General features: G+C 45.2%; 1 protein-coding gene across 3 annotated transcripts in view; it reads right to left on the bottom strand.

Moving 5' to 3' along the window:
• Flt3 (fms related receptor tyrosine kinase 3) overlaps positions 1–12,719 on the bottom strand; it is an 83,600-nt gene that overhangs the window by 14,532 nt on the left and 56,349 nt on the right. For all 3 annotated transcript variants that reach the window (XM_052167826.1, XM_052167825.1, XM_052167824.1), the window contains exons 10-18: positions 11,581–11,684; positions 10,371–10,479; positions 9,703–9,881; positions 8,518–8,624; positions 8,306–8,438; positions 8,119–8,223; positions 3,988–4,098; positions 2,949–3,102; positions 857–939 (exon numbers count right to left, since the gene is read on the bottom strand). In XM_052167826.1, the coding sequence (XP_052023786.1) occupies positions 857–939; positions 2,949–3,102; positions 3,988–4,098; positions 8,119–8,223; positions 8,306–8,438; positions 8,518–8,624; positions 9,703–9,881; positions 10,371–10,479; positions 11,581–11,684 (1,085 nt within the window). The remainder of the gene's footprint in view (positions 1–856; positions 940–2,948; positions 3,103–3,987; positions 4,099–8,118; positions 8,224–8,305; positions 8,439–8,517; positions 8,625–9,702; positions 9,882–10,370; positions 10,480–11,580; positions 11,685–12,719) is intronic.

Here is a 12,719-nt window from a genome sequence, read left to right as displayed (position 1 = left end):
CACACCACACACATACAAGCACACACATACATATACATATCATACACATATATACATATACAAGCACACACATACATATATACACCACACACATACAAACACACACACATACATATACACACATACATATGTCACACATACATATAACACATAAAAACACATATACATATATACACACAACACACATACAAACGCATACACATACATATCACACACATGTATACATATACAAACACATGCATATATATACTGCACACATACATACACATACATACACATATCACACATATATACACTCATAAAAACACACAAACACACATATACACACATACCCTATACACAAACACACACACACATACCCTATACATAAACACATACACACATAGACACAAACCACACACATACAAACACACACATATCACACACATATACACCCCCACACACATGCACACCCCACACATACATACATGCATACAAACATAATTCATAGCACACATGCATGTACACACATATGCACATATATCCATACACCCTATACACAAACACATACACACATAAGCACAAACCACATACACATACATACACATGCCACACGCACACACACACACATATACATACCACACACACATACACACATGTACACATGCCACACACATGCATGCACACCGTACACACATTTACACACAAACGCACACAGCATACACACACATACACACAACATACATACACACATATTCATACACCACACATATATACACACACACTAGTAATTTTTTAAAAAGCTTAAAAATAGTTGGCGGGAGACTCTTGGATTCATTTCAATGAATATAAAATACCAATGAGAGTAAAATATTACCTTCGGAATGCGCTGAATTCCCATTGGACCCTGAGAGCCGATGCAAGGGCGGGTGTATCTGAACTTCTCGTGAACCTGGCATACTATTAAAAATAAATTTGTTTCTTAGTTATTTACATTGTTCTTCTGAGCAGACATCTTATTGGAGAAAGTACAATTCATCGGAGGAACAGATTTCAGGTACGAACGGCTTTTCAGTGGCACGCACACTTCGGGCTTGCCAGTGTCTCCCGTGTACATTAAAAACACCAGTGTGCTGGGGTGTGCAGCGGCACCAACCTGAACAAGAGGGGCTGTTTATTCGCTGTCACACTGTAAGCTGGGTACACAAACCAGAAGCTGGGGCAGTAAAGGATTTCTATGTCCTGAAGTTTATAAAGAGAGGAACAGAGTTCCAGGGCATCCTGCTGCTCCAAACCCAGCCATTTCCCCTTTCAGAGTTCATAGAACACAGAGCTCATAAATGAAGTGCTTTGCTATTCTTTTTAAGAAATGTGAGCTGCCAAGATGGCTCAGAGGTTAAGAGCACTGGCTGCTCTTCCAGAGGTCCTGAGTTCAAATCCCAGCAACCACATGGTGGCTTACAACCATCTGTACAGCTACAGTGTACTCATATACATAAAATAAAATAAAAATAAAATCTTAAAAAATGTGTTTGCTCTGTAGGTTTCTGCCGTGCTGGGGATGTACTTAGGGCCTTGCGCATGCGTTTGCTTTGTGCTGGAAGGCACACCCCAGCTCTGCGCCATCTTTTCAAACCAGCTTCTGTGAACCAGGTTTCCCTCCTCTGAGGAATTAGAAAACAGCTGTGACAGAATATGCCTTTTTTTTTTTGCTTGTTCTTTTTTTTTCAAATATTAATTTACTTTATTTATATAAGTACACTGTAGCTGTCTTCAGACACACCACAAGAGGGCGTCAGCTCTCATTACGGATGGTGGTGAGACCATGTGGTTGCTGGGAATTGAACTCAGGACCTCTGGAAGAACAGTTAGTGCTCTTAATCACTGAGCCATCTCTCCAGCCCTTGCTTGTTCTTTTGTTTTTTTAGTTTTTTGTTTTTTTCAGGGTTTCTCTGTATAGCTCTGGCTGTCCTGGAGCTCACTCTGTAGACCAGGCTGGCCTCGAACTCAGAATTCCGCCTGCCTCTGCCTCCCAGAGTGCTGGGATTACAGGTGTGCGCCACCACAGCCCAGCATTGCTTGTTCTTTCTTTTTTGTTTGTTTTTGTTTTGTTTTGGTCTGGTTTTTAGAGACAGGGTTTCTCTGTGTAGCCCTGGCTGTTCTAGAACTCTCTGTAGACCAGGCCAGGCTAGCCTCAAACTCACAGAAACCCACCTGCCTCTGCCTCTCAAGTGCTGGAATCAAAGGCGTGCGCCACCACCCCTGCCTGGCCAGATTACTTTTTCAAGCACATCAGAGAGATGCCTGCTCCAGTACAATCATGACTCCTCGGTATTTCCCACCATAGGAGCTTGTCCCAGTTTATAACTCCCTTTCCCTTTGGAAAATGGCTGAGTGCTTTTAGTTTATTTAATAGCCCAGTGACCAGAGGCTCTAATTATTGGCCACGTACATCTGTGTTGGGACAGTTCCTCTATTCTAGAGCATGCGTGGCAGACTGGGGATGCAGTTCAGTAGAGGACGATGTGTTGAACGTGCACTGAGCCCCTGTTAGTCCCCTAGCAATGCAAATTCACACAATAATAAATGAAATACAATAATAAATAAAATATAACTAAATCGGGTATAGTAACACATGAATAGTAATAACCAATGATGAAAATAGTATAATGTTAATAATAAGCTGTTTATAAACTTACTTAAAACTTAAAGGATTGTTTATTTCTAGACTTTTCTATTTAGTATTATTGAGCCACGTTTTCTGGTGGGTAATTGAAACTTTGTTAAGTAAAAGAAGAAATAATGGGACGGAAATTCCCAGCACAAACAAATGGTTGCCTTAGGTCTCAGGCCACACACAGCATTTCCAGGCACTTGCCGGGAGGGGTTGGGGGTGGGGGTGGGGGTGTGCAGTGGTCATTCTGTCTGTCCTGGGGTGTACAGCCATAAAGCTCTGATGTAGCTCTTACCTGGAATTTGAATGTGACTGGAAGGTGGGGTAAAAACTGAAATTATGCTCCTTAAAAATCTCTGTCCATGTCCTATGAAACTTTTCTCTTTTACTTCTTAGGTAGTTGAGGAGGTCGCCATAGCAACAATATTCAAATATCAAGTACACCGGCCCTGAAACAGTTACAATTGTAGTTACAGGTTTAGACAAACCGCAGGTCGCTCTTTCAGAATCACGGGTAGCACAACTGGGGCCTGTGCCCCTTCTGCCCTCTTCGCCTTCGGAAGGTACTTTTTATGAGCTCATGCCTTGACTTTACATTCGATCTCAGCATTGTGTACAAAAGTCTGTCTTCTAGCCTTTCCCTTGAGTTCTAAATACATGACCTCACCATCACCTACGGGGGTGGATGTGCTGAGTTCTGAAACTGATTTCACCACTGCATTAGGCCAGCTTCACAGTCTGGGGAGGAAGCTCAGACTCGGCAATGTGAACATGCAGGGTGGCGGTTTTCTCTCAGGCCGTTAGGACTCTGTGATAGAGTGGGGAGAAGCAGGGACATGTGCTCTTCAGAGGGGCCAAGGTCTAGTTCCACTTAACCTGGTGTAGAGAGAATAGCTTATGTCCACAGTCGTGGCACCTCTCAACAAGAAGTCTGATGGCCTACGGCTTAGGCGGGAAATAGGAAGTAAGACATCTGGGAGGCAGAAAGGATTCTGGGATAGCGCCAGGCTTGGGAGATTCGCCCGGTAAGCTGTGACAAGATGAGGTGAGACAGGCTGATGGAACTCTGGCACAGGTAGCCAGCCCCATGGCAGACTGTAGATTAGAATAAATGGGTTATATTAAGTTATGATCTAGTCAGAGGAGAGTCTAGCTCTATGGCCAAGGTATTAGTAAATATATTTTGAATCTGAATCATATTTCTGGGAGCATGGGTCTGGGAGGAAGAAGCAGACCTAACTTCTATAAACTGGGGTAAGGAAAGAGTCCGGGGCAGGAAGGCCCCGTGCCTCGCTGCAGTAGCGTGAGGCAGGGGTTCTACGTACAGACGTTACCTGACAGTGTGCACGCTCCCAGCAGATTCACGATGTTGTCATGGTGCCCCAGGTGGGTCATCATTTTGAGCTCTGACATGAGCGCTTCTCTTTCACAGCTGTCGGCTTTCTCTGTTGGTGGAGGAGCAGAAACAGTGTTGACCTCAGGGAACTGTATGCTGTTTTAGAAACCAAGACTCTCCTCAGTTCAGATCACAACTTACACACATGCAAAACTGGAAGAGAAAAACTGACACAAAAACAACACATGAATTTAGACAATAATGTCCCATATTTTAAGGCAGAGTTTTAAACTGTGAGCTAGAGATGTTAATTATATGAATATAGCCTTTTCTTCCTTCCTCACCACTGGGTCTTGCTATATAGGTCTAACTGGCCTGGAACTCACCCTGTAGATTAGGCTGGCCTTGAATTCACTGATCCCTGCCTCCCTCTACCTCCTGAGGGCTGGGATCAAAGGATGCACCATCATGTTCAGCAAGAATATACATTTCGACTTGACTTTCCATAACCAAGAAAAATTAAACTCCTTCCACCCAGATCTCAAAGCAGGTAGACAACACGATAAACAGAATATGATTTTCCTAGTAGAAAAATCAGATTATTCAACTGATAGGAAGGCCAGAAGGAAGAGCTTCAGCAAGCATAGTTATCTCCAACATGAAGTTGCTCCTCAGTCTAGAAACTTCCCTTTATAAGTACATCCAGTGGGGAGAAGTTAGAGAAGGCAACATATGTACAAAGTAACCAATGCAATCTCTCTGTGTAGCAAATTGTGCCTACAACCTTACTAGGATGCTTGCACAGGGTTGTTTCTCTCAGGGCTCCAGTCACTGAGGCTAGTGTAGCTGCCTGGGGTACCCCTGCCTCCATGGGTTTTGGGGGCCCTGGGATAAGGGTAACACCCTTCTTTGAAATCTCTATTCCAGGAAGTCTCGGTTCTTTGCAAATACTGTTGTGTTGTAGAAGGGACCTGATCATCCAGGATCCTGCAAGGAGGACTGTGTAACCAACTTCGACTGGGTAACCAAACTTCCTGCAGAAACCCAGGAATGACCACACAAGGTGAGGGAAATATAATGAAAGTACCGTGAGGTGACACTAGATAGCCTGAAAAAGCAGGAAAAGGGGTCCATTGGACCCTGGAGCATGCTGAGTGAGTCTCTTCCCTCAGTAAGACTGGTCACAGAAGACCACTGCAGGCAGAGGCAGCAGAAAACACAGTATTAAGCAACAACAGCACAGAAAAAGCCACGTGCCACTATCAGAAGGCTTAGGACTAATGCAGAAGGTTAGAGCCGAACTGAATTGCTAAAGTAACACAACTGTGCTACAGTCTAGAATTCTGGGAGAAGTCTACATAGTGTTCTTATGACTTACTGCAGAAGACGCAACTATTTTTTTTTTGAAACTTTAAAAAAAAAAGATTTAGTTCTTTATTTTATGTATATAAGTACACCATTGCTCTCTTCAGCACCAGAAGAGGGCATCAGACCCCAGATTACAGATGGTTGTGAGCTACTATGTGGTGGCTGGGAAATGAACTCAGGACCTCTGGAAGAGCAGTCGGTGCTCTTAACCTATGAACTGTCTCTCCAGCCTTCGACTGTTTGTTTGTTTGTTTGTTTGTTTGTTTGTTTCGAGACAGGGTTTCTCTGTATAGCCCTGGCTGTCCTGGAACTCAGGAATCCACCTGCCTCTGCTTCCCAGAGTGCTGGGATTACAGGTGTGCGCCACCACTGCCCAGCTCAACTATTTTTTTGTTTTTTTTCTGTTTTGTTTTTGTTTGTTTGTTTGTTTGTTTTTTGTGGTTTGTGTGTGTGTGTGTGTGTGTGTTTTTTTTTTTTTTTTTTTTTGGAGACATGGTTTCTCTGTGTAGCCTGGGCAGTCCTGGAACTCACTCTGTAGACCAGGCTGGCCTCGAACTCAGAAATCCGCCTGCCTCTGCCTCCCAGAGTGCTGGGATTACAGGCGTGTGCCACCACTGCCCGGCTACTATTTTTTTTTAATATTAGGATTTAAACTCAGGGTCTCAAGCACACTGAGTATATGTTGTACCACTAAGAACACCCACGGTCCCCATGGACTTGATCTTGTCCATGGCGTGAGAGGAGGCGTCCCTGAGGAAGTGATCTCTAAGCTGACATCTGAGAGGTGAGTGGCTTCCTACAGCGAAAGGGGAAGAGCAGGTGGAAGGATTCACCTGTACAAAGCCTGTGGGCGGGGAGGCACAGCACCCTGGGGAACTGAAAGACGCTGTGTGAAGAATGGGGTGGAGAGGCTCAGCCACGGGCTGGATTGCTCAAGGCTGTGGGAACCATTTTCAGAGCAGTAGAAAGCCATTGGCAATGTTAAAGGCAGGGCGAGCAAAAAGGTGTTGTTATGTGTTCTGCATCTTGGCCACTCCCCACCTCAACACATGGTCCCCAGCAGGAAAGGTGGGATGCTCTTTGAAAGCTACTGTTAGTGTCCAGGAGAGACAGACAGAACTAGATCACCGTGGAGACCACAGAGGGATAAGGATGGGCCCAGCAGACACTGTGCAGGAAACCTGCTGGGAAAGTCTGGGAAAGACCCAGCGATGAGATAGCTTTCTCCTTTCTATGGTTGTGCGCAATGTGTAGTCTTACTAAAACAACACAGCCGTCACCAGGTTGGAGTTGAGATGGGGGGCAGGGTTGGGGCACTTCAGCCTGAATGGGCCTGCCATCTGCAGGGAGGTGGATGGAACCAGACACTGTGATATTAAGTAAGAAAGCCAAACCCAGGAAGACAGACAGTGCATCATCTCTCATATGTAGGATCTAGATTAAAGGAAGAGGCCCGGAAGTAGAAGGGGAGAGATTTGGGAAAAGGAAATGGACTGATAGGAAGAGAATTGGTGAGAGAAGGCAATGTGTGTGTGTGTGTGTGTGTATGCTAGTGAACAAGACCAAAGTATGGTTTAGATCTATGTATGAGAATACCACAATGACACTCCTTATTCTGTGGAATTAAGATGCATTTGTGAGCCGGGCGGTAGTGGCACACACCTGTAATCCCAGCACTCTGGGAGGCAGAGGCAGGCAGATTTCTGAGTTTGAAGCCAGCCTGGTCTACGGAGTGAGTTCCAGGACAGCCAGGGCTACACAGAGAAACCCTGTCTCGAAAAAAAAACCAAATCCAGAAAAGAAAAAGAAAAAAAGAAAAAAAAAGATGCATTTGTGAAATAAAAGCGTAAAAAGAAACCTTCGTATTTGTTACCCAGATTTAACAAGTGATCATGTTCTGACATTGCTTCAGGGTTTTGTACCTTGCAGGTACCGGAGGTGGAGGTCCATCCCTTTTCACATCCTGAATTTGATCTTTAGAAAATGTATGTTTCCTATAGCCATCCTCCAAGAATACAAGCTTCCATTTTTTTCTGTAACCCAGGATTTATAGAAGCATCAGTCACCTGGCTAGGAGGCTCAGACTGTGAGATTTCTGTCCAAGGTGTCCTGTGTGCCATTTCTCCTGTCAGTCTGCATACTGCAATGCAGTTCATTGACTCTCTGTCTCTGTCTCTGTCTCTGTCTCTCTCTCTCTCTCTCTCTCTCTCTCTCTCTCTCTCTCTCTCTCTGTATGTGTGTGTGTGTGTGTGTGTGTGTGTGTGTGTGTGTGTGTTTGGAGAGAGGGTCTCCCTTTACCCTTACAGAGAACACCTCAGCAAAGGAATGAAACAGTCATGAGGGGATCAGACCTCCCAGCACTCTTGAAGTTGTGAGTTCAAGGCCTGCCTGAGTCTATATAGCAAGACAGCGTCTTATAGAACGCCAGGCTGCGGGTGCCCCTGCCCGAGGGTGGCTGTCAGCTGGGAGAGGACAGGGCAGAGTGGGAAGTGAGAAATCCCTGGTTTGTTTTCTACCCAGAATGTGTGTCAGACTGTAACACAGAAGCAGATACCAACTGAACAATGCGAAAGGGGAAGAAGCGGGGTCTGCCTTCACACTTTTGCATCATTTACTTACTGCCGTTCCTTAATGCTTCTCATTAACCTCCAAGCACAGCAGACAGGAACTGTCAGAATAAAGGGAGCGGGCAGAAGGGGAGGGGAAGCAGCTATTCACCATCTCTGAGTGACTTTACTGAGACAACCCCACCTTTTGGTACCTTTTAGCATCTTCACCGCCACCTGAATCGAGACCCCCGTTTTACTAATCCCATAAGCCGTAGCATTCATCACTCTCCCGAAAGCGCCGGACCCCAGGACCTTCCCTGCAAAGACGGAGTAAGCGCGTGTTAAAACTTTTGCAAGGGAGAGGAAATGCCGCAGAACCTCTGAACAGTCGATCCTCACCAAACTCCAAGTTTTCTCTTGGGAACTCCCACTTGAGGTCATATTCATAGTCCCGGAAGTCAACGTAGAAGTACTCGTTATCCAGGGGGCCGGTCACCTGGATCATGCGCAGTTGGCTTTCGTACCTAAATTGCTTGAAAGATGAACAGGGAGTCAGCAGGAGTCCGTGCGCTGCAGAGTGAAGGCAGAGGTGAGCCTTCCCTGGCATTTACCTTTTTGTATTTGTGACAGATCAGCACGGTGAGAACTACAATGAAGGGGAGACAGAGCCCAAGGGTCGCGTAGAAGGAGATGTTGTCTTGGATGAAAGGGAAGCGGCCTGCAAGAGAAGTGGTCACTAGGCAACGAGATAAAACTCCTGTGTGCAGTTCTAAACAGGCAGGCCCTCTCTAATTAGACTCTCTCGCATCCTGTTCTAGAAACCACCATCTTCAGGCCTTATGGGCATTCTATGTGTCCTGGGTGCCCCCACAGAAAGTTGGTTTCTGTTTCTGTAAACAATGAGTTCCCTTTCCAGAAAATCAGAAATGATTCTGGACCCATTTTAAAAACTGGACCATGATGTCATGTGAACAACGCCTGTATGAACCTTTTACAAAGCCCACGTCAGATAAAAAGAAGTCTCTATTTGTTACCAAGATTCGTCACGCATATATGTATGTCTGTTTGCCTGCAGGTATCTTTGTGTACCGTGTACATGCCTGGAGCCCTCAGAGGCCAGAAGAGGGGATTAGAGCCTCCGGAGCTGGAGCTGGAGTTACAGATGATTGTGAGCTGCCACGTGGGTGCTGGGAATTAAACCCAGGTCCTCTGCAAGAGCAGCCGGTGCTCTTAACCACCGAGATGTTTCTCCAAAGATATAGCTTTGGCTTGTGTGCTTGCTTCGTTTTGCATTTTTCTGAGACAGATGTCACTACGGAGCCCAGGCTAAACTTGAACCTAGGGGCCTCTGGCTTGTGTCCCTGAAATGTGAGGTGGGCTGGGCCACTACTCTCTGAATTAATCAATATTATCTGGTGACCCTAAACTGTTACCCTAAAATCTAGACTAGCCTGTGAAAAATAAATAAGGGAATTGACGAAATGGAAAAAGACAGAAATTCCAGATCACTGCGTCTGATTTGCCACACCTTTGGTAGCTATTCACACCATAAATTCCCAGGACTCCACGGCACTGACTTGTGAGTCATAAAATCTAAAGATAACTGGGTCCTGAAATGTAAAATTGGACACAGTCTGCCTGGGGATTCTTGCTTGACTCAAAAAGACCTTATGGTCACTCAGAACTAGGCGATCTCATAAAAATTCCCCATCAAAGGCCAGCCACAGTGCCCAACTTCAGGTGGGGGGATTTCTGGGGACAGAATGTGTTTATCACAACAGCAAATGGCTGCACACCTGGTGAGTTTAAAAAGATGGTTTCGCAAGACGTGCCCATAGAATTGTATGCACAGCACTTGACCAGAAACCCTTTCCCGGTCTCACTCATATTTAGAGTACTGCTCGACACCCACTGGCCAGATGGTTTTCTGCTAGCCTTTTTATTCCAAACTCCTTCTGGGATTTCCTCGGTGCAGCTGAAAGAAAAATGGTGGAAAGGGATGTTAGATGGGCGGGGTCATGATAGAATAGGAAGTTCTATGGGCGGGATCATGGTAGGACAGGAAGTCAGATGGGCGGGGTCATAGTAGGACAGGAAGTCAGGGTTTCTACAGAGGGTTCCAAAGAAAACAAGCTGTGGCTTTAGGGTAAGCATTTTCAATGTCTAGTTTAGGCTGTATCCTTGACAACAGGTGATAGGCTCTTATATCATGTTCTCACTTTTCTTTTTCTTTCTCTCTTCCCTTGCCTCTCTTGTCCTCTCTCTGTTCCTCCCTCCCTCCTTCCTTCCCTTCCTTTCTTTTTTCCTTCTTGTTTTTTTGGAATAGGGCCTCACTATGTACCCTATGCTGGCCTCAAACTCTAAGATCCTCCTGCCTCAGCCTCCCGAGTGCTGGAATTACAGGTGTGCGCCACCATGTCCAGCTTGGCTCTTCCATTTCAAGAGACGTCAAGGTTCTCATTACTTGGGAGACTTGTCCGAACACTTCTTCCAGGTCCAGGAGGGTAACGGGTAGCCATAAGAGGAACAGGACGCCTGGCTGGCTGAGGTATTTGCTAGCACTTCAGGTTTCTCTGTAGAAAGTAGCACACAGTAAGCTCTTGCAGAATAGATCTTTCCAGAATCAGTTCAGACTTGGCCTTAGCTTAGGAAATTTTCTTTTTCTTACGTTTGCATAGACCAAACCAAAAATCATTAAAATAAATAAAAATAAATAAATAAATAAATAGCAGGTGGCTGTACAGTCTTTCCTTAGCTGCTTCTTTACCCCAAATGCTGTGTGCCCCTGAAACAACCCCTTATTTAGGACGCATCAAATATTTGGTTCCTTCCTCCTCTGTCACAAAACCTTCTTGACTGGTAGAGGCAACAGCTCTCTGTGACTCACTTCCTAGAGGGAACTGAAGTATAGAATTTCCATCTACCTGCATACCTTAACATAACACTTAGCTTTTAAAATATCTTCCAGAGGACCTGAGTTCAATTCCCAGCATTGACATGGCAGCTCACAACTGTCTGTATCTCCGATATCTGACACCCTCATACACACATACACACAGGCAAAACACCAGTGCACATGAAAAAAAAAAAAGAATCTGTAGAAAAACTAATGAAATATATTGCCCTTTTCTTACTTTTGCATAGACCAAAACAAAAATCATTAAAAGAAATAAATAGAAGGTGACTGTACAGCCTTTCCTTAGAGTTCCTTTCATAGCACCAAGCCAGTAAAGTTACAGCACATTGGAGATGGAACATTTCTTAGCTCAGAGAACAAATATAGAAAGGGACATAACTAAAGCCAACACACAAAGATCATGGAGCTTACAAATGCAGTTTCAGAGGCTGGAGAGATGGCTCAGAGGGTAAGGGCACTGGCTGTGGTTGCAGAGGAACTGGGTTCAGTTCCCAACACTCATATTGTGGCTCACAACCATCTGTAAGTCAAGTTGTTGGGGGGTGATGTGGGGGGTAGTGTGGGGGTATCTGGGTCAGACGCCATCTTGTGGCCCTTGTGGGTACTGCATACAGAGATATACACTCGCAAAACACCCATATACATGCAAATAATCTTAAAAAAAGTAGTTTGATAGCATCCCTTCTAAGCTGTGTTTGGCTCTTCTAGATTAAAAATTAGTGGAGGAATAAAATAGACAAAATGAAATTCAACTTACTTCTTACATTCAGCGTGAATATTTTGGTGAACTTGGCGTCATCGTTTTCTGCATAGAATATGTACTCCCCGGGCTTGTTCTTATGATCGCAAAATTTAGATATGCTGTTCGAGAAAGAATTAAAGATGAACTTAGCCTGGTGCTTCCAGGAGAGGCCACTGTGAAGGACAGTATATAAAAAGTTATAAAGAGTACAAATGAGGGCTCAGCGGTTAAGAGCACCGACTGCTCTTCCTGAGGTCCAGAGTTCAAATCCCAGCAACCACATGGTGGCTCGCAACCATCTGGAATGAGATCTGACGCCCTCTTCTGGTATGTCTGAAGACAGCTGCAGTATACTCACATACATAAATCAATCTTACTTTTAAAAGTACAAATTAATGGACTTAATTACGGCACTTTGATACCTCGTCATTATCCTTGTTCTAATTTGCCCCCTCTCCCCTGATGCCTTCTGTCATGGAGAGTTGAAACGACTCAGAGAGAGAGAGAGCAATCTGATTGGAACACACAGCTTCAACCCAGTTAGTTGTCCCTGCTGCTCTAAGGCTCGTGAGGGGAGTACAACGTGGCCAGAGTGTAAGATGTAGCAGGGAAGCGAAAGACAGGAAGCGGGGCATCCCAGAATCCCCTTCAAGAGACTGCACAGTCATCCATCCACTGACTTCCCACAAGGCCTTGCCAGCCAGAGGCTCGCTATCCCTCCTGACTCCACGAAGCGGGAACAAGCGGTCAGTGATCTTCAAAAAGACCGCAGCCCGGGTGGGCTGTAAAACCCCACAAAGGGAACAGTTAAAGCTTTAAACCGAAGGCCTTGGGCTGCTGAAGAGAGGTAGAGTCGTCATAGAAAGTTCTGTGGATTTCTTAGGCAGGGATGGAGTCCAGTTTGCTAGGAGTGCAAACAATAGAGACCCAAGGAGAAGCACCAAGAATCCTGAGAGGGGAAGTCACAGGGCATGAAGAGAAGTCGGGCCTCCTGACTGAAACAGGAGAAGGCGCTGCGACATCTGGGCAAAGAGGGCTAAGAGGTAGGATGGAGTCCATTAATTAGGACCCTTGAAAATGGCCTTATTATTCAAAGGTGAAAACTTAAGATTCTATGGATGTCTGAGAACCATACCCATTACATGTACAACTTT

The sequence above is a fragment of the Apodemus sylvaticus genome, chromosome 22 (genome assembly GCF_947179515.1).
Source record: "Apodemus sylvaticus chromosome 22, mApoSyl1.1, whole genome shotgun sequence".
Lineage (NCBI taxonomy): Eukaryota > Metazoa > Chordata > Mammalia > Rodentia > Muridae > Apodemus > Apodemus sylvaticus.
The sequence above is the reverse complement of the archived record's forward strand: the minus strand, read 5'-3'. Positions and strand labels throughout refer to the sequence as shown.